Consider the following 23,317-nt stretch of genomic DNA (forward strand, 5'->3'; position numbering starts at 1 on the left):
CATAGATTACATTTTTAAAACAATCAAATAGTAAGCAAAAATCAGGGCAAGCTTCTTCGTGCCTTTGATCTCTGGTGAACATCCCATATGGTGTTGGAACTCCAAACTGGAAACAGCCATGCAAAGCTACTCTAGGTATGATAGGAAATACAGGCTTGTACAGAAGTCTCCCCAAAGTCAACATTGCAAAGTAAGGACTGGTCAGTATGTCCTGATCTCCTGCTGTACCACCTTCAAGAGGATCTGAAGCTTCAGTGTAAGAAAGCCTGCAGGAAGAAAAGAGTGAAGAATATGAATATGGTGGTACTTTAACTTGGTTGGCTGAAGCAGTCTAAAAATTCAGAAAGGAAATATAAATTTAAATAAAACTTAAAAGAGAAGAACAGCCCCCTATGCTGATTGAACAGTGGTAACTGCTCTACTGGTTTCCTAGAACTTTATCATCTGGGGGGGGGGGGGATAGATGATCACATGCCTTTATTGATAATCAGCTATGATATAAAGTCAGACTCCAAGCTGTAACATTTCTCTAGTTAAGGCTCATATATGTATGTTCAAGTTTGAATTCAAGCTAAAAAAAATATATTTTTTTGTCTGGAACCTCAATTCTTTCAAAAGAATTTTCGAGTGGGCAACTATAAGTTTAATTAAATAAATAAAAGTGAAACCGTGGGCAGAATGTTTGAGGAAGTTCTATTTGGACAATAAGAAGCCCAATAACATAATTTAGGAACCAGATAAGTCGAAGAATATGTTTGTCTGGATACTCTTTGTGTCCCAACCTTGACATCTCCAGATCTCAAGACTTCAAGTTTCAAAATGTTCAGAAATATAGTAGCCATGTTGGCTGGGAATTGCAACTGAGTTGCCAGACCTGAAGGTAGTTCTTGGACTGGGCTGATCCTTAAATAATGTAATTACTTTATTTTTGTAATATAAATAATATAATTATAATGTAAAATGTGTATTATTGCATACACGGATTAGCCAAAAAAGTTCTAGCCAAAGTTAATCATGTAGGATAGACTATTTTATGCTTGCTTATTGGCTTAAGCTATATAATGATCCCTTTATTATGTATCAAATACAGCAGGGGTGTCAAACTGCCAGCCCGCAGGCTGTACGCATCACATGGAAGCTGCACCCACCCCATTGCCGGCAATGGCAAAACTGTCCCGATATGTTGCGTGACATCACACGACGTCGCGGGTTTGACATGTCTGAGATACTACAGGTGAGGCAAATGCATGCAAAAACCTCCTAGTAGAAGATGACAGACATGCCCCTTTCTCCAGCATCCTGACCCATTTTGTCAAGCTTCCTAGAGATATCAGAAGTGGAAGCTGAGCAACATGGGAGATGTTTCTCCTGCTTCAGCTTACAGTATCATAGGCTATGATTTTAAGGACGTCATAATCTAAAACGATCCACTCACGGAAAGTTTTACGGCAACAATTTGGCATTGATTGTTTGATGAGCAAAAAGTAAACTGGAAGACCACTTAAAACGATGCCACATCCAATGCTGATATTAACTGGGTCTGAGTAGAAAGACATTCCGACTGTGAAAAGGCAGATGACAGTAAAGGAAACAGGAATGAAAAGAGGAACCTGGAGAGAGGGGGGGGGAGAGAGAGAGAAAGGTATGTTATCAGGTAAAAATGTTTCATAGGAGGTCTTTGTCATATTTTAATTTAAATCTCCATCATAGATGGAAGCAGTAATGATCTGTGAGAATGTCCTTGAGAAACAGCAGCAGCAGTAGACTAGGCATTGGTCAAATAAAACCTGCCCAGTTTCTTGAACTGTAAAGGTGAGAGGGAGATACGTGTATTTTCAAACTTGCAAGATTCAGTTACTGTAGCCTTGTAATGAAGGTAGTGTTAGTACTCTACATATTTTTTGTCTGGAGTATCTCTGAGGGTTGACAGATCCTTCTAGGGAATTATCGTCTTGACACGGTGGCAGAGCTCAATAGCTTCTGTGAACCTGAGAGAGATTCCAGCGAGAGTGTAAATTTCTAGTAGGATCTCCCTGGTGGTAAAGTTCAAAGGGGAGGGAAGAAGCTAAGGACAATCCACTGCAAGAATGAGGGCAGTAGGACTCTGCAGGTGACAAGTTAGTCAAATTGCCTTGGAAAAATCAGGGACTGGGTAGCACCTTTTCCAACAGACAAATTATATTAAATTACATTAAATTAAATTAAATTCTATTAAAAGGCATAAGATGTTATGAGCTGCAGTTTATGAAAACGTATGCTGCTTCACAAAAACATGTGCTTTTTATTACATTTTTAATCAGAAGTTATGAAATCCAAAACCCAACCAGAAAAAAAGACAGTGGCCATTCCCTTCTGCTAAGAGAGCTGTATGGATGTGACTGAAACATATAGTCAAGTCTAGATAATGACATGCATACCATTCACCCTCCTCCCAAAGGTATTTGTCTGATTAATGGGGAAGACCATCGCATTCTCAGAAGCACAGCCGTGAATCAAGACAGGGGTTTTGTGGCCTTTTAAGAGGATTAAGGTTGTTTTCTCAACCAGTTATAAGGGAGTAGCAATTTTATATCTGTCATAATCATATCTCTTTTTCCCTAGATCTGTACAAGTAATATGCAAGTTGCAGAAGTGTCACTCCAATTTTTTATTAGTTTTTTAAAATGTTTGTAAGAAGAACATTTCACCACTTTTGTGTGCTTTTGAGAGTTGCAAAGATTTTGGTATAGGAAAACTTTGAATTTCTGAATTACTAAAAAAGGAAGGTGGAACAAAGTAACTTCAGGACTTCTTGAAGGCAGAGTAAACACCCTAGTTGTGTTAGTGCTCATAAATAACATTTATGTGTCACCCTTCTATCAAAGACCCAGGACTTATATTCCATTAAGATAGGTAAGTTATTATTGATCTCTTTGCCAGTTTCATGGCTAAGCAGAAGTTTGAACCAGGGTATCCCTCGCTCTTATCCAGCACCATTTGTATATTGGCTTCAGATTAACTTGCCAATTGGTTGATAATAATTCTTGTTTTGTTTATACCCAGTTTGTAATTCTGCCATCTCTATCCTTCTTTCTTCCTTATTTTTATTATCCTGTTTTTCAAATAATTTGTAAATTGCCCAAAGCAGCTAGGAATTAGGTGGCATATATAATAACAATTCCACTTTACTGAATATATTTGAGAGGAATTAGACTAAAGAACTCCTGATTCACCTCTACAGAGCTAATGAAAAAAGGTCAAACATTATGTTCCTAAGAGACTTCAAACTATCAAAGCATACCTTGAATGGACTTAATATATCAGGATGGCGGCAGCGATGAACTATAAGCCCAAGGGTGGATAATCCTATGAAGAGCCACCGGGAAAAGCTGAAGAAGTTCAACAGGTGGTAAAGGTCTCCTACACAAATCATGGCTGTGACCAAAGGAAACTTGAAGAAATAAAATGAAAAGATAGTAAACTAAACCATCAGAGTTTTCATGGGAAGAAGGCAGAAACCCAAAGCTAACTTGGCTCATTTGCTTTAGACCAGACATGTCAAACACAAGGCCCAGGGGCCAGATCTGGCCCGCGAAGTGGTTTCATGTGGCCCGCGAAGCCATCCTGGAAACAGTGAGGGAACGGCCCCCACTGCCTTAGCCCTGGCCCAGAGACCCTCCTCCTGCCAGAGATCCTCAGATCTGTCCCACTCCTGCCCAGGCCCCCATAGGCACCCTTTGCCACGCCCACCCAGTAGGCCATATGCACTCTAGCCACGCCCACCCAGTAGGCCACGCCCACCCAGGCCATACCCACCCGGCCCCCTGAGGGCAACCACAATGCTGATGCGGCCCTCAATGAAATTGAGTTTGACATCCCTGCTTTAGACAAAGCATGAAAAGTATGTTGTTGTTTCTTTCAAAATCATTTATAGGGTTTGCACTTGTATTGCCAACAGCTTCAAGAATGCAAGATGGTTGCTGCTTTGTGAAAGGAGTTTAAATTTAAGACATGTGTTTTAATTTTGAAATGACAATCGCTCACAGGTCAAATTCCAAAACAGAAAGAAATTTCAAAGCACAATATTTTAAACTAAATAAGAACAAATCCAGTGAAATATTTTATAAATCATCAATAGAAAATCTATTGCCAATGTGGGCTGTCAAGCAATTAATGAGTTTTAGATCATTTGAATTTTAACATATGATCAATACACCAGCATATTAATTGGTTCCACCAGTCTTAGAACGTAAAAATCTAGCAAATGGATTGTTTCATTTAGGAGTAACACCTGGCATTACACACACACAAAAAAGCATTATAGAAAATTCACTCAGAGACAGAACACATAGATAAATCTTGCAAAATCAGGTGCCATCTGGATGTCTTGAATTAAGGCCATAAAATCCCGTTAGCAATGGCTTTTCACTGCTATTCACTGCTTTTTATACTCCACAAGGACATGCAACTGACTGGTGAATGGGAGTTGTAGTCCAACACATATAAGTGCCATCAGGTACAACTAGAAGACTAGCATAGTAATTGAAAACCCTTTTTGTAAACCACATATATATGCATGAAGATACATATGCAGACATGCCACCATTCACTACACAATCTGGGCAATTTAACCTATTTTTTGTTTTGTTTTGTTTAAGACACTTAAATAATAATAGTATTGGGAAAGGTAGAATAAAAGAGAAGAGGATGACAACAGTGATGGTTTTATTTATTTACAGAACTTTAGAAATGCTGAAGGGCCATTGGTGGAGAAGACCTATCTACAGTATGTAGTTGCTAAGAGTCAACACTGACTTGAGGGCACAAAATTATAAGCAATAATCCATATAGGCAATCATGATGATTTTAAAAGCAAAACAACACACTTTAACAACTATTGGTATTATTGTGGTCAGGGTATCAATAACACAGGCTGTTTGCATTATTGTCAGCTAAAGATGATTGTCACAGGCTTGCCACCCCAGAGCCACTGAAGTAAGGAATGAATCTGACACTATACACAAAGAAGCATACCATTAGTATGACGGCTGGGAGTGGGGTATGGCGTTGGATGTGGATCATAGAGAAGAGGGTGGGCCATTGCCCCTCCCTGGATGCCACAAACAATGTCCTAGAAGTAGAAAATTAGCTGTAAAAGAACTCAAGAATGTAGGAAACTTCACTAGTAGAAGCCTGGTAGATTGGAAATACATTTCATAGAGATAATTTTATGCCATCCTTCAAACGATAGCTCTAAATGATATCAGGCAACAATATTTTTTAAAAAATCTAAATGCAAAAACAGTCAGCAGAGCACCTCAACCTCTCATTTCTCTTGTTTCAAAATATTATTTATTTATTTATTTATTTAATTTAATTTATATACTGCCCTTTTCCCGAAGGACTCAGGGCGGTTTACAGGGCAAAATTAAAACAATACAATATAAAAATTAAAATAAAATTAAATCAATAGCCCCAAAATTTAAAATTAGAATTTAAAAACCTTAAAACCCCTCAGTCCAGGCCAGCTAACTCAAAAAGCCAGGTTTTTAGGTCCCAGCGAAACGAACGAAGGTCGGGGGCGATCCGGAGTTCCACCGGCAATTGATTCCATAGGGCAGGTGCGCCCACAGAGAACGCCCTCCCCCTGGGGATCACCCGCCGGCATTCCCTGACCGGTGGGACCCTGAGGAGGCCCTCCCTGTGGGAGCGCACAGGATGATGGGAAGTTGATGCTGGCAGCAGGTGCTCCCTGAGATAATCCGGACCCATGCCATTTAGGGCTTTATAGGTCATCACCAGCACCTTGAATCTCACATGGAGGGCAACTGGAAGCCAATGCAGCTCGCGGAGAAGAGGTGTTACACAGGAGTCTCGGGAGAAAATGCTTTATTTTATTGGTATTGATTTAATTAACTATTTATAGAATGACCGATTCCTCTTTTATCTAAATGGCTATTATTTTCCAAGACATTTGGTAATTTTAGAGGGGACCAAAAAGGCCATCATTCAGGGTGTTATATGCACAATCAAAACAACAGGAAAAATCTGCCCCTCCTTCTGAAATGTAAGTTGATTTTGGCTTATCAGCTGTGTCAGCCCAGCCACTGCTGTTTGCAAGTCTAAGTTTATATTTATATTAACTTGACCCCACAATGATTTATTTAACAGTCCATGTTAAGTAAGCTGAGGCTCAGCATAATGTTCAACATCTGAAAATTTATTTTTATTTTATTTATTTTAATTCCATTTATATCCCGCCCTCCTAGATTCACAGCTCACCTTGGAAGATCACATAGGAGCTGTGACTAGGGGGGATTTCGCCCAGGTTCGCCTGGTGCGCCAGTTGCGGCCCTATCTAAGCCGGGATGATTTATGCACGGTCACTCACGCGCTCGTGACCTCTCGTCTAGACTACTGCAACGCTCTCTACATGGGGCTGCCCTTGAGGACCACCCGGAGGCTCCAACTGGTACAGAATGCAGCCGCGAGAGTTGTGTTGGGAGTCTCCCGATACTCCCATGTTACACCTCTGCTCCGTGAGCTGCATTGGTTACCAGTTGTCTTCCGGGTGAGATTCAAGGTACTAGTAATGGTGTTCAAAGCCCTACATGGCAGGGGTCCGGAGTACCTTAGGAAACACCTGCTGCCGGCATCAACTTCCCTCCGCCCTGTGCGTTCCCACAGAGAGGGCCTCCTCAGGGTGCCACCGGTCAGAGAATGTCGATTGGTGGCCCCCAGGGGGAGATCCTTCTCTGTGGGCACACCGGAGCTATGGAATCAGCTACCGGTTGAGCTCCGGACGGCGCCCGATCTCCGCTCCTTTCGCCGCGATCTAAAAACATACTTCTTCGAACAAGCCGGCCTGGCCTGATGGGGGATTGGTGGGGTTTTTGTTGTCATTTTATTGGGGTTTTATTATGTATTAATTGTTTTTAGTGGGCATGTATTTAATCATTTTTTAACTTTTGTAATTCTGTATTTTTATTCTTGCCCTGTTCACCGCCCTGAGTCCTTTGGGAGAAGGGCGGTATAGAAATATTATTAAATTAAATTAAATTAAATTAAATTCTCCGAAGACTCAGGGCGGCTTACAAGCTTAGCAGTAGCCTTCATTCTATGTATATGCCTGCTTATTAGGGCTTTCACACACACCCCAAGCGGCATTATTACAAAGTCAGCTTAATGGAGTATCTGTAAGAAAAACACAATTTTCTCCTCCTTTACTTCAAAACTTAGAATGGGTCATCTGAAGGAGACAAGGAGTTCATTCCTCCTCCTCTTGTCTTTTCCCCCTGAAATTCCCACATCTCTTTTGTCTCCACAACTGACTTCCACATCTGTGTAGTGAAAATGAGGGCCTGGAAGTTAATTTGGGAGGGGAAACCGCTAACAGCAAAGGCCCAAGAAGGAAATGTAGGGATACAAAATTCCTTATAGTTCATCATTTCTGTGTTCTAGATAATTTCCTTCCAATTTGCCTCTGAAACAAACAAGTGTCCTTGCTGTATTTTGTTACTCAGTTTCACATGCTTAGAGTCTGAGTTGAATTTGGCCTCCTCCTTGAGTTGGGAGAAATCGTATCAGTATCAAATGTGCTGCCCTGTTTACCAGTCCCTATCCTGCCTCTGTGACTTTTGGGTCCTAATCAGTGTCTGTCACAAGCTGTAATAACATCACTATGAAATGTGTCATAGTGTCATGAGATATAAAGGTAAACATTAGAAATTAGCCAGCTACTAACCTTGAAAATGTAAAAATTCCCCCGTTCATGGTTCCAAAACAAGACAGGGAAACTAAGATTGGAATCACAGAGATAAGGCTCTGGAAAGCTTTCCGTGCAAAACTCTGATGGGGGGGGGAGAAGAGAAAAAGGCATGGTTATAATTCATATAAGTGAAACACTGCAGGAATCAACTCAGCTGCAAACAAAATCACCAGGAGGCCTTCAGAGAGCTGTTAGGGCATCAGCTGAACAGTATTTTCATTTCTAGTTTTACACCTGCTTGTTCCTTACATCTCTAATATTATTACTGCTTGCTTCATCAGTCTTTAAGAAAGCTTTGGAAATACTCTAATCTCGAAATCTTATGTGTTTGTATGTATGCACGCGTGCATTGATCTATCTCGTTATCTCTGACTCTGTTTTTATCTACGGTATCTCTCCGCAGTTGTTCAAATCTGGCAACCTTAAGATTGTGGACTTCAGCTTGCAGAATTCCTCAGGCTCCATGCCAAATCCCATCTCAGAACTTTCAGTTCTACAAAATAATAATAATAATATAGAACAGAAAATTAAGAACAGAACTTGAGATTATTATTTTTTTAAGAAGAGATAACAGTGCTCTCCATCTGAGCCATTACCCCTGTGTGAATATTCATGCTCTTTTGCTATTCCGAAGCTTTACAGAGACAAAACAAACTCTTGGGAGCCTTATTCTGTGAAACTGTGCTTAATTGCCACTTAATTGCCAAACCTCCCTTTCATCAATTGCAAATTGAACCCTTTGGAATGCCTGTGTCCAAAGGGGTGCAGTGAGTGTGTGTGTGTGTTAGTTTAATCTGATTGTAAAAACAGTCTTGACTTTCAACTCACCACAGCCACTGCCTGGGAGACAAGGACATCTGCTGCTGTCAGTACTGTGTAATAGGAAACATTGGTGAGCATATACCCCACGATCACTGTGATCACAGACACAATCACAGCCAGAGGGATATTTCTACAAAAAGGAAAAGGAAATACAGATATGTATGAGTACATCCGTAGCCCCATCTCAGTTAAGATTTAATTCAACTATCCTTGACCTTGGGAGTACAGTTTTATTAATTTATAAATTATTGTTAATGAAAACTCATTATTTTTTTATTTTTTTTTTAATATATATCACTGCTGTCATTCACTGCTGTTAACTCCCTTTCATACTTCACAAGATTACCCAATTTTATAATTCAAAAACATTGTTGGAACAATTTCTTATCTCTCTTCACGTCTATGCCTTGGCTAAACTTAAGAGGTTGCAGAAATCAGTGTTTTAAATATAACACCAAGCCTCCAGAGGGAGCCAAAGATAATACTTGGATGAGAATTAAATTAGTTACTTTTACACAGAGCTCAAGTGTATTTGGCTTGTCCAGAAAGCAAGCATGACATGAAGGAGGCTGAACCTTTTTACATGTTTTGAGAGTAAAGATCTATATTTAATATTGTTCTCTCAGTGATTTATCTATTCTCCTCCTCACAGAGATGCTACAGTTGTAGTACAGCAAAGTTTTATAGAGCTTTGCTTGAGCAAAAGTTAGGGCAAAGCACCTTGGCAAAGCTGCTTCATTCAGTTCCACCCCTAGCAGTTCCCATAGCCAGAAGAAATGTTCTACATGTATTGCACACCAATCAAAATAGAGCTTGAAGGGACCCTGGAGGTCTTTATTCCAATTCTATACCATTTCAAATAGGTGGCTGTCCAGTCTCTTCTTAAAAATCTCCAGTGAAGGCAAGCTGTTCCACTGGTTGATTGTTCTCACTGTTAGGAAGTTTCTCCTTAATTCCAGGTTGCTTCTCTCCTTGATTAGTTTCCATCCATTGTTTATTGTTTTGCCTTACATGTGCAGAATCCTTTTCTGGCTCCTAGAACTCATTCAGGCATTTGTATCATATCCACAGTGCGGAGTGCTCTGCAAAATGCTTCAATTACTCATTACTAAATAAAATTTCTTTTTATTATTTATTACTCACTTCTTTTTATTATTTTTCATACAGGAACCCAGACTGCCTCTGCAATTCTATATGCATGCACAAAGAAGGAAGTCTTCCCTTTCAGCTTAATAGAGTTTATCTCTGAATGGACACACATAATTTGTAAAGGACTCTTAGAAAATCAGTTTTTACCACAGAATATTGCATGTCTGTTTGAAACGATGATTTGTCTATTATGAGACAGAGCTGAGTTATCTACATGACTGCTTTTCCCTAAGGACATCTACCCATCCAACCAAGTCAAATAGGGCAGGCACACTTTTAGTCCCTTCAAGGAGAGAAGCAACCTAGAACTAAGAAGAAATTTCCTGATAGAACAATTAATCAATGGAACAACCTGCCTCCAGAAGTTGTGAATGCTCCAACACTGAAAGTTTTTAAGAAGAGATTAGACAACCATTTGTCTGAAATGTTATAGGGCCGTGGTGGCGAACCTATGGCACGCGTGCCACAGGTGGCACGTAGAGCCCTCTCTGTGGGCATGTGCACCCTCGCCCCAGTCCTAGGCCTTCAGCTGGGTTTTATAAAACCTTTTCACTTTAGGCCTCTGCTGCCGTGTGCAAAAAAAAAAAAGGTTCAATCAGTCAATCAGTTTCAACTTCTCGCGGGGAACAAAAGGTCTCGCAAAGTTGGAACTGATTGAACTTTTTAGTCCCACCCAGTCTGCCGTTACCACCACAGCCATGCCCACCCAATGGGCCACGCCCACCCGATACCTGATGATAGATAAGTGGGTTTTGGGTTGCAGTTTGAGCACTCGGTCTCTAAAAGGTTTGCCATCACTGTTATAGGGTTTCCTGCCTGAGCAGGGGCTTGGACTAGAAGACCACCAAGGTCCCTTCCAACTCTTCTATTCTATTCTGTTCTGTTCCTGTTCTGTTCTATTCTGTTCCTAAATATTGCCATTTGATGGCATTCACAGTACGTTCAGGCACTGTGCCTTTTCCATGGCAGTGCATGCCCTATATGGAACACACTTTCCCCCCTTACGTTCTACTCTCCTTTGCTTTCCATAAAGCTTTGATGATCTGGCTTTTCCTCCAAGCACTGGGATAAGTTGAGGTGACTGAACTTCAGAATCTGACTTGACTCCAGGTTCTTGTTTTTAATGGCTTTAGTTTTTAGAGTTTTAATATGGCTTTTGTGCAGTTTTAACATTTGACTGGAAGTTGCCCAGAGTTGGTTATAAGATAGATGGCTATATAAATGTTTTAAATAAATAAATAGTTTAAAATCTTAGGATGGACTCAAAAAGACATAGGAAGAACTTCTTCATCCCCCTGAAATATCCTTAAACCAGTTTGTTAAAGTTTTTGTAAAATTCTTCTTGTAAAAAAAATGATGCCAGTGATCCTTGCCTTTATAAAGCTAGAAGGAAAAATGAGCATTTTGTTCTTTATCTACACAATAGGGAGCTAATTTGGCTTGTCAGTTTTCTAGATAGTAAGGGCAAAAGCATGAGCTACGATACTTGACTGAAAAATTAAAATATTATGGTTTAGTTTGGGCACTGTTCCATCATTTCTGCCTCCTAATCATTTTCTTTTTGAAGTACTATACCACAAAAATGTATCGTGCTATGCCTGTTACTCTAGCCCAGTCTTCTCCACCAACCTGGTGTCTTCCAGATGCAACTCCAGCATTTCCCACAAACAAAGGAGTTCAGTCATCTGGAGAGGGCCAGATGGGGAAAGACTGGTCTAGTCAGTTTCATCTTTCCAACTCACCGTTCTGGCTTCACTAGTTCTTCTCGTACAAAACTAGTTTGGAACCTGCATGAAGGGAGGAGCAAGAGACAGAAAGGACTGTTTCAGTGACTGTGAGAAATCACGGGAGGGTTTCAGAAATATATATTAAGAATGCATACCATCCAGAGTAGGCAAACATCCCTGCATAAAAAGCTAAAGGTAGTTTGTCCAAAACGAGTGCTTCGGTATTGAAGGCATCCTGGAAATTTCCTGTACGGCCTAAAGAAAACAGTAAAATTACAATAAAGGCACAGCAGAAACAGATATTCTGATTAGTACCAAAGTTCAGGTTTTATTGTGTATATATACATGTAACCTGGTGGTATAGTGTATACTTTGTATAAGAAAGATGGGCCCAGATTCAGAGCAACTATCTTGTCTAAAAGGATTGTGTTGCAAGAGATAAGAAGACGCTCCGCCTGCCTGGGTTGGGTTAACATATTACAATAAGCCATGTTTTAAACATCATTTGTTGAGTAAGTCATATTATAAACTGTAAAATTGGCTTTCTTATGGAGAACTTTCTAGTCTGTTTCTAAAAATACCCTTCCTCTTCTTCATTTCTCTCAAATTTTATACATAGCATTCAAAGCACTCAATCCTCTGAAGTATTCCTTATGTTTTTATCATTGTGTTGATTAATAGGCAAGAACAACAATGTAAAATACCTTGAGCTAAAAGCATCATGCCTGGGACAATAATGAGAGAGAGTGCTGCCAACTTGACGATGGATAAGATGGTCTGAAGCTGGGCACTCCAGCTGACACTGCAAGAATTTAAGACCAGGACAATGTCTAGAGTAGCAAGAAAGAGAAAGCACACAAGATCAGCATGACTCACCACTGCTAGAGAAACAAAATGGTCAAGATTTCCTTTGGGACTTACAGTAACCCAGGAGAGCAACAAGCTTCACAGCCAGGAGTGGAGCCGGACAAGGCGCAAAAAATGGTTCCAATATGTAGCGTCCAAATGCTAAAGCGACAACGGCACTGTTGGCTGGTCTAGAGAAAAATTATATTCTTTGAGGAGACTTGTAGATGTTACATAGCATGGTGCAATGTTCTAATGCAGTTGATGGTGATGATGATTATGATTATGATGATGATGATAAGGAAGAAGAGAAGGTGGAAGAAATACCAGCAACAACAATTGGGAATGAATCTTCAAAATTCAGTTTCTCTCAATTATTCACTTTCAAACATTTTTGAAGCAGTCAGATATAATTGTATACTATCCACCAAATAATTTCAAAACCAAGCATATACTCATCAAATATTTTTTTTTGTATTTGATATTGGCTGTCCAGAAATCATATCTGAGTTAATCATTTTAATGTTAATAATTGTTTAGAGCATAATACAAATTTTCTGCACCTGGTATTAGGGATGTCGATGGAGGGGGTTGGGTGGGTAACAAAAGACAAGATGGTAAATGCAACTGTACATTTGAAGCCCCAAGTCTTTAATCACATGGTCATGCCATGTGACTATCCTTTGTGAATGCCCATGCCCAGTTTTTACCCAATTGGGACAGCTGAATCAGGACAAAATAAAGGCAGAACATTATATCCTTTTGCTAATTATAAAAGGTATGTATTGCCTTATAAATATAACACTGTATGATAATTTGCCTGGGCCAGGGGTAAGCAACCTTGGCTCTTTTATGACTCTTGGACTTCAACTGGCTCAGGAATTCTGGGAGTTGAAGTCCACGAGTCATAAAAGAGCCAAGGTTGCCTACCCCTGGCCTGGACCATCTTTTATTTCTGTATCCAAATCTGCAGGTTATTCCATTTGTTATTCCATTTCCATATTAGTTATACTTGATAAATCAATAGTTCAGAGCATTTCTTCTTCATTATCATGTTTGCTGAATGTTGTAATGGAAAAGTTTACCTTATAGCAAAGTATTCGGCCCATAGGAACAGGAATCCAGGCAGAGGACCTAGAGTTTCCAAGATATAAATGTAATGGCCTCCAGACTTTGTGATTCGCGTGCCCAGTTCTGCGTAACTCAAAGCACCTGGAATTATTTAATTATAATGTTAATGAATCCTGATGAAGACTATATTGGAAAGGTTTGGACATTCTAAAATGCTGTCCCAGGAAAAGAGAAAATTGGGCCTTTCCTAGCCTAAATTATAGGAGTCCCCTGTATATTATGTACTCTGGCCTAAACTCCTATGAAGAAACAGACAGAATACATTCAAAACAATCATTTCATGGTTAAATAAATTCTGTGGTCCTAGCAGATATAGAGAAGAATTTCAGAGAAAGAAAGGACATCCCTGTATCCTTGAACTCTACTGGCTTAAACTCTATGCCACATGCAGCTCTGGGGGAGCACATTATTTTACTAAAGAAGGATCACAATTCCCAGTCTGTAGTAGTTACATTTTCCTTCCCCTGCAAGGGATGGGTACACTCCATAGCCAATTAGGTGGGAATGAAAGCTAAAATGAATGAAGTGATGGTATCAGTTCCATAGAACCATGTCATATATAGGCCGGGGCCAAAAAAAATTTTTTTTAGTGGGAAGGAAAAGCTATCTGGAGTTCTTGGTGCTCTCTGAGCCTGGTTGCTCACTTGCAGACATTTCATTGTCATGAAATTATCATGATTGATTGATTATGTGCCATGAAGTCATTTTCAATTCCCAGTAACCTCATAGATTTTCTCCATGAAGCATTGGAAGAGCCACATATATAAGTTCCCAGTAGCTTCACATCAAGTGATGAAAAAGTTATCTCACAAATGAAGGGAAATATACAAGTCCCAGGATAATGTTGCAGGATCCAATGTGGAGTCAGTCATTAGGACCAAAGGTTTAGTCTTCCAAGCTTTCAGACTTGTGGGATCCTCAGGGAACGTCTCTCTACTATTGGGATGTGTCATGTGTACATTCTGGTAGAGAGAAGTTCCCTGAGGATAGTCTCCAGCACGAATCTGAAAGCTTAGAAGCCTAAACCTCTAGTCCTAGTGATCGGTCCAGATTGGATCCTGCAAAAAGTTCTCTGTTTAATAATGTCAATCAAGATCAAACAGCATTAGGCAAAACAATGAGCTGGAGGTTTTTGAATTCAACTTAGATTTGTGTGAGCAAAATTGATTCTTATATTCAAGCCTACTCATTCCCAACTAAGCTTCTAGCCCTATGTTCATGCCATGGAAACTCATCAGAAATGAAACACAGAGATGACATTTAGAGAAGCTGGCTAAATGCTAGACTCCCACTGAATTGAAATAGACCATGTTTCTTTTCAAAATGGTGCCAGGCTTTCTGTAGGAAGAATCCATATTTTAAAAATGGCATTCAACTGAGGGTTCCAGAAGCCTATTAATCTTCTCATTCAACCTCCTCAACTCTCAGCCTCCCCCACCCCCATACACATACACATTTTTCATCCTGATAATGTTGGACATATTAGAGCCTGACAAAAAAAGAGATGGTGACTTGTTCTTCCCACAAACTTTTTTTTTACTTCTGCAAATCTTGGAACCTCCTTGAACATACTGATTTCTTCTGCTTGTTTTCAGTAGCATCTCTTTGGTATCTACCCATCTTAATTCAATACTTGATGGAGTATTAAGAGAAAATCTTGCTGTTTTTGATCGTCCAGAGCAGTTACATTACAACTACATTACAGACCAGTGGGGTGAATCTCATGATTAGAATATAGCAATTATACAGCTTGATCAAAAGGTATAGAAACAATTGTAAGGGTGATTTTTTTTCCCCAGCTCAGAAATCTAGGGTAATGGGGAATGCGGCAAAGACCATCTCAGTTAAAATAATAAGTAAAGTAATACAATACAAATAAGTACGTAGTAAGTAAAAGCCCATGTAGGTATATAAAATGCCTACCAAAAATCTGAAAACTGAAAAGGGCATTTATAGAAGATGGAAAGAGGAATATGGATAGATCACCAGGACAATACATGGAGATAAACTAGAATTGAAGGAATGGTGTCAGAAAGGCTAAGCATCGGATTGGTGAAGGGAAAATAGCTATCTATATTCAAAATAAAAGGAAGCAATGAAATCAGTACTGCATTAATCAGCTCAGTGAAAATGGCAAAATGTCAGTGGATAACAAAAAAAAAGAGGCATTAATTAACTCTTATTTTGGCTCAGCCCTCTCTAAGCAGAGAGTATTTCACAGGGCAATTGGAAAGGGCAGGATGTAGAGGTAGAAAGGAGTCATTTGCCACATGGTTCAGTCCTGGGTCCTGTACTCTTCACTACTTTTATTTGTGACTTGGATGAGGAGATAGAGGGAATACATACAAGAAAAGGCTTTAATATATAACACAGCAGCCTTGAAAGCTTAGTAAAATTAGCCTAAAATAATGGACTGATGTAAGAGAAACAAAGATTTTTACTTAGGAAACAGAAATTGTAGTGTATGCCTTTAAAGCATACACGGAAATGTCAGCACAGCAGGGGGCTGGATAGCTCCAGGCTATATCCGCTTTGGCGGGAAAGCCTGAATAGGGAGAGTCGTTGACAGCCCCAGGGCATGGTCAGCTCTGGCGGGAAGCCAGGGTTTAAATCCATTGGCCACCTGCACTGGCGGGAAGCCCAGGTTTAAATCTATTGGTCACCATTCACCTGGGCAGGTATAAAGAGACGCCAGGTAACCCCTTTGCTCCAGCTTCATTTCTGACTCAATAAAGAAATACTACCCAGCTCAAGTGTCCGTCTCTCCGTTCAACCACGCGACATTGCAGAAATAAAATGACAAGATATAGAGTGAAAAAAATGTCTTTGCAATAATACTTGTGAGAAATGTCCGAATGAGTATGAATCAGCAGTGTAATGTGACTGCAAAACTGGCAGACAATTTTAGAATGCATCTGTTTCACTCCAAAGAAACTAATGGATGGGGTTTGGAAATGCAAAGTGCCCAGACAAACACAAAGTCTTGTCTACTTAGAATACAAAAAGGGGAGACAGCCCTTACAGCCTCCTGGGATAAGAGAAAGAAAATCAGATTGGATTGACCGGAGAGCAGCATTGGAATAGAGTAGGGTAGTTTGAAAATATAAAAGTGCTTCTGTAATCATATTCTTCAGTTGTCTTATTTGGCAATAGCTGACTAATAAAGATTAGTTGTGTCTTAATTTTCTGAGAAGGCAGCTCTGAATTTTTGAAACCAGGCAGTTAAGATAACAAGTCTTTTCTGATTCTGCAATTGTTAGGTTAATCAAATTACTGTGCCCAGTTCTGAGCACCACAGTTTAAAAAGAAATAAATAAATTATCTGAACAGGTTTGAACAAAGCAACAAGATTCCAGTGAAATAATATAGTTATTAAGGTTACTGTTTTGGGGAGATAGGCTGTTGTCTTAGTTTTAACGGTCGTTTTGAATCCAGGCTGTCAAGTTTCATTTTATTTTTAGTTGTTTTAATTACTATTAAATTTTGTAATAGAGTGTAACATAATAGTGTATTTAATAGTAATAATAATAATTAAAGTCTGGATAGTGGACAGGATAGTGGACAGCAGACAGCAGAGTAGAACTGAAAAAAATCACAAAATACAAAGACCTGACACCAATAGACCTATTTTATCAATAGAAGTAGAATAACTGTGGCAAAAGAAAGCAAAGATAATACCAATAGTGATAGGCTCCTTGGGGGCAATCCCAAAACATCCGAAGTACCATTTGAACACAGTAGGCATTGACAAAAATCACCATCAGTCAATTGCAAAAGGCAGTTTTACTTGGAACAGCTCACATCCCGCAACAGTAACTTTAACACCATCAAACAAACATGCCTATCCCAGCTTCTTGAGAAGGGCTTGAAATGTGAATATTGTATCCAACCTAACAGCTGGCTATGTGACAAACCATAACGAGCAGATTAAAACATTGTGAGATTTCCAAGTACACATAAATAAAGTCTGATAAAGTCTTGGCCCATAATACACCAGATATAACTGCAGGTGTGGATAACTGATGTGGCAATACTAGGGATAGTAGAATAGAAGACAAAGAATTGGAGAAGATCAGAAAATAACTGAACATTGAAATTGAAAGATTATGGCATAAATAGGCTGTGGTAGTCCCAGTGGTTGTGGGCACACAAGGTGTCATACTAAAAAAAATCTTGAATGGCACTTAGAAAATCTGCACATTGACAATATTTCCATCTGTCAATTGCAAAAGACCCCACTGCTTGCATCTACACATACAGTAAACTATGCCAGGACATTATGACATCTTAAGTTCTCAGGAAGAACTTGATGCATATGAAGGCAAATACCAGGTAAAGAACTGGCAACTGAAGTTTCACATTGTTGTGAATAATAATAATAATAATAATAATAATAATAATAATAATAATAATAATAATAATAATAATAATAATAATAATAATAATAATAATAATAATAATAGTAATAGTAATAATAATAATAATAATAATAATAATAATAATAATAATAATAATAATAATAATGTGGCAAATAGTAATAGGTGCCTTGGGTGCAATTTCAAAACAACTGGAGCACCACTTGAACACCATTGGCATTGACAAATTCGCCATTAGTCAATTGCAAAAGGCGGCCTTACTAGGAACTGCTTCCATCCTGCAATGATATCTGTAATACCATCAAACATCCACATCTGCCTATCCCAGGTCCTTGGTAAGGACTTGATAGGTAGACAAAAATGCCAAATCCAATCTGAACATCTGGCTGACTGTGCGAATGATTAATAATAATAATAATAATAATAATAATAATAATAATAATAATAATAATAATAATAATAATAATAATAATAATAGCTTTTTTGTCATAGAATGCACGGAATGGTGTTCCAGCACCTCTTTTCAATAGAATTTGTGGAACTAAAAAAAGTTCAGTCAGACCTTCCAACTTCTTGCGGGGGAAAAAAAAGATCTCACAAGAAGTTGGAAGGTCTGACTGAACTTTTTTTAGTCCCATAAACTCCGTTTCCTGCAGCAGAAGAGAAACACGCCAGAGCTGGAAAGCAGGTTAGCAACTCCTATTTTTTAATCAGCCTGTCCTCGGTCTCTCTGGATGGCCTCCTGGGGAGAAGGCCCCTTCCCGCCGCCCTTCTCCCCTGGGCCAATCCTGAACAACCTCCCAGCAGCCCAGACATGGCTGGACCTTGCATGAGGAGAGCGACCAACCAAGAACCCCAGCCCAGAGGAAGTAAAGAAAATGGGGAGGGGAAGGAGGGTCTCTAGAAGATGCTGTGGTTGCTCCCGAGGTGCTGAGGTAGATGTGGTGGTGAAAGATGATCCCTGCGGTCCCCTCCTGCCCTTGAACCACTCTCTTAGACCAGCCCTCAGCAGCGCATCAGCCCCAAGCGCCCCCCGACTCATGGCCCGTTGTAGAACTGCCCCTGATCCTATACATCACCCATACAGCTATGGCAACAGTGGTAACCCCACCCACCTCCGTCTTCCCTCTCGGCTCAGTGGGTGTAAATAACCAGCAAAGTCTGCCAGGAGTTGTAGTGTTGTTTGAGAAGGGATGCTGTTGCATAAATATGCTTAGACACACAGTATTATTCTTGTTTTGTCAGTTCCTGAGTCATTGTAATAGTTTCATCCCCGCTCATCCCATCCACCTTAGTATGGCAGTCTGGCTCGGGACAAAAAAGCAATTATTATTATTATTATTATTATTATTATTATTATTATTATTATTATTATTATCATTATCATTATCATTATCATTATCATTATCATTATTATTTGCTGCCCTCTCTTTTGGGGGAAATTAACATTTGACAGGCTCTCTGCTAGCACATAGAACCACCAACATAGGTAGCTAGGTATGACTATAGCAACTACCAATTCAATAAGAGTCAGTAACATTGGACCAACAGAACTTCTGATCTCTTGAAAGCTGAAGACAAAAGAAACTCACCACGCACCAAACATAGAGAGAATTCCACAGGCAAACCAAACAATCAAGGAGAGGCCCACATTGCCGGAGTTTTTCAGGACCCCCTTGGGAGAGATGAATATGCCACTCCCCACCATGCTCCCAATGAGAAGTGAAAAGGCCCTCAGGAGTGTGATCTTTTTCCTCAGAAAGACAGCCTCTTCTTTCTTCTTAGATTTCCCCATGGCTAGTGTGATTCTGGGTCAGTAGAAGAATAAGCGAATGTCAAAGATGTTGATGCTGGTGAATGTCTTGAGAGACCATAAAGATCTTTCCTTGGATTCTTGATCAACCTACATTGAAAAAGGAAGAGAATTTGTTTTTAAAGTTAATGGTTAAGACAGAATTGTACATTTTGAAGTAAATATAATATTCTTATACCCATATTTGCATCCTGACATTAATTTGGTGGCAGGAGCATAATAACCTATATTACATCCACTAGTGTTTATACAAGTAGTACTCAACTTACGACCACAATTCAGCCCAAAATTTCTGTTGTTAAGTGAGACATTTGTTAAGTGAGTTTTGCCCCATTTTATGACCTTTCTTGCCTCAGTTGTTAAGTGAATCACTGCAGCTCATAAATTAGTAACCCAGTTGTTACGTGAATCTGGCTTCCCTATTTTTTTTTAATTAAAAAGTTTTACAATACATTTTATCTTTAACAAACAAACAAAAAAACCCCCTCCTAACCCCCTCCCCTCCCACCCTTTTCCCCCTCCCCAACCCTCCCCAACCCCTCCCTCCCTTTCCCCTCCCCCCCCACTTCCCAGAGCAAAATACAGGGTATAAAAATACAAACAATCATAATCTAACTTACGCAAACAATCCTAAACTATTTAAACTATCGGACTTTAACTCATATAGATAAACTCCAAACATACATATATATATATATATATATATATATATATATATATATATATATATATATATATATCAATGATTATTCAAATACAAAATAATACTTTTCAATCTAATACCCAATAAAAACAATCACAGATAAAACAATTTATATCAATTTTCTAAAACTATTCTTCTTTCCAACTAAGCTTTAAATTCATATTATCCTAATATATTATACAACTTAAGATACCATAGATTACTTTCCAAACTTAGAAATTTTTTATATAATCACATCATTCTTATATTCTTATATTCTATTACCTATTCCAATATTACCCATAAAATATTACAAATTAGCTTCAATCACAAATAAAACAATTTATATCAGTTTTATAAAACTATTCTTCTATCCAACTAAACTGTAACATACTAAAACCAGGTTTATACAACCTTCCCTTCTCCTAATGTATTATACAACTTAAAATGCCATACATTACCTTCCAAGCTTAAAATTTTTCATCCAAATAACAAATCATAACCTACAGAATATCAATAAACACTACTACAAATCTTCCCAATTAAATTTTCATAATCATCTTAAAACTAAAGCAACATAAAATATTACATAATTATTTTATAAGGTTGAAAAATATATCCCCAAATATTTAGTCCTTCTAGCAATTCCAATTCCCATAATCCTTATTACATTATTATCTCTTGCAGTTATGCAACTAAATCTTCAGGCTTGATTCATTCGTCCAGAAGCAGCACGCCTCTTCCAATTTCTGGCCTTCTCCAGTGGTAATGAAATTTGACCCACTCCTGTAACTTTCACATCTGTCTGCCTTAACCCTTCAGCATCTTGTAGATTCTCTCTGGAATGTTGAGACTCTCTCTCACCTTTTTTCTTTGTAGATTCCAAAAATGGTATGGGGACTGCTTTTAAAACATTACTGTAGAAATCACGTGCCTGAATCACCGTGGTAAAACAATGCCTCGTACCTTCATAGGTCACCACCATACCCACTGGTATTTGCCATCTAAACTTGATATCACGTCGTCTCAATTCTTGTGTCAAAAAAGCAAATTCCTTCCTTTTTCTTAAAATCTTTGCAGGGATCTCTTTTAAAATCAGAACTTTTTGCTCAGCAATTACAAAATCAATATTGTAGGAGGCCTGGATAACTTCCCTATTGGCTTTGCCTGTCAGAAGGTCGCAACAGGGCACAGCAACGGTCATAAACATGAACCAGTTGCCAAGCATCTGAATTTTGATCATGTGGCCATGGGGATGCTGCAAACGTTGTCATTGTGAAAAACGGTTGTCCCTTTTTTCAGTGCCATTATAACTTTGAATTGTCACTAAATGAACTGCTGTAAGTCGAGGACTACCTGTATAATGACAACCTAGTTGATTTTTTGTTTCCTAGCTACTAAAGAACCTCACAAAGAAGTTCCATTATTTGCAGGTTTACTGTTTCCATCTAATAGTAGGTGAGATATATGACCTTAACTCCAGCCACAATTTTTTCTACTCCTTTGTTTCCCCCTGTGCACAGCCAGTGACATCTGATTGAGAGTTCACACTTTGTAATTAGTTTGAAAACTTCAATCTGGGGTTTATGGAGTTTACAGGTACTCCTCATTTACTAACAACAGTTGAAACTGGCAACTCAATTGCTAACTGATACAGCTGCTAAGTAGAATATTACGTGACCACAACTGCTTATGAGTTTATTACAACTTTATTTTATCCATCACCCATTTTGGGCTTTTCCACCCGGGATTTCCGCAGTCAGAGCTTGAAGAATAAATAGAATGAGAAGCCAGCTACTGGAAAGAGAGGTTTAATCTGCTGAGTGACAATTCAGCATGAATCCCCGCCTAGCTAGGAAGAGTGGTATCCAAACGTGAGGGTTTTTTTGTTTTTTTTTTATTGAAAAGTTTTACAGTACATTTTATCTTTAACAATCCCCCCTCCCCCCACCCCTACCTAACCCTCCCTATCCCTCCCCCCCATTCCCCCTCCCCCCCACTTCCCAGAGCTAAGTACAAGATATAAAAACAAAGAACAATCATAAACATCCATATGCTAAAAACAATAAACTATTAACTCTATCGCCCTCTAGCTCATATAAAATGGCTACAAGCAATACTAATGTTACATATAAAAAGAAAAAAAAAGAAAAAAGAAAAGGAAACTTATTCAAATGCTAAATGAAACTTTTTAGTCCCATCATCAACTATATGCCTCACATTATTTTTCATTTGTCTACCACTAATAAACCCGGTTTAATCCCCATGAATCATCTGTTGCAAAACCCTCATCAATCTATTAGCTAATACCTTAGCAAATATCTTGTAGTCTGTATTTAAAAGTGATATTGGTCTGTAGTTTTTTACTTGAGTAGCATCTTGATCTTCCTTCGGAATCAAAGAAATAAAAGCAGTTCTCCAAGACGGAGGCACCTTTCCCCCCTTCTGAATTGTCTGAAACAATTCCCTTAATGGCTTTATCAGCTCCAATTGTAGATGTTTGTAGTAGACCGCCGTCAGACCATCCGTACCTGGCGCTTTATCCAACTTCAATTCCTTAATTGCTATAAAAATTTCTTCTTCTGTTATCAATTGATTAATCTCCTCCTTTTGTTCCTGTGTAAGAACCGGGATGCTAGCATTCTTCAAATATACATCAATATCTGTTTCATTAATCTTCTCCTTAACATATAGTTTAGAATAAAAATCCACAAAGGCTTCCTTGATAAGATCCTGTTGAAACACAACCTTTCCTTTGTATTCAATTTTATCTATGTTAGAGGCCCTTTGTTTTTTCCTTAACCTGTAGGCTAGCCACCTACCTGGTTTATTGGCATTGCAAAAAGTGTTAGGGATTCCAAATTCCAAAACACGCAATAGAAAATATACAATACAATTCCAAAACACGCAATAGAAAATATACATGCTGGTTTCAAACATGATGTGACTACGTACAAGGAAATTTTAAGCCTGGAAAGGAATGTTTGGTGTTTGAAATCATATAGCCTCTTGCGAGAAGAGAAG

General features: G+C 38.8%; 1 protein-coding gene across 1 annotated transcript; it reads right to left on the bottom strand.

The window, feature by feature from the left end:
* Positions 1 to 201: 201 nt before the first annotated feature.
* LOC308669573 (cystine/glutamate transporter-like) lies at positions 202 to 19,593 on the bottom strand (the record flags this gene model as incomplete). The annotated part of the gene is made up of 12 exons (XM_081330341.1): positions 202 to 266; positions 1,436 to 1,610; positions 3,281 to 3,430; positions 5,014 to 5,110; positions 7,724 to 7,827; positions 8,576 to 8,699; positions 11,461 to 11,505; positions 11,601 to 11,700; positions 12,150 to 12,275; positions 12,367 to 12,482; positions 13,377 to 13,503; positions 19,398 to 19,593. The coding sequence occupies 12 exons, from the start codon at positions 19,591 to 19,593 to the stop codon at positions 202 to 204; spliced, it is 1,425 nt and encodes a 474-aa protein (XP_081186467.1).
* Between the last annotated feature and the right edge of the window lie 3,724 nt (positions 19,594 to 23,317).

The sequence above is a fragment of the Vipera berus genome (genome assembly GCF_964194415.1).
Source record: "Vipera berus genome assembly, chromosome: 6".
Taxonomy (NCBI): domain Eukaryota; kingdom Metazoa; phylum Chordata; class Lepidosauria; order Squamata; family Viperidae; genus Vipera; species Vipera berus.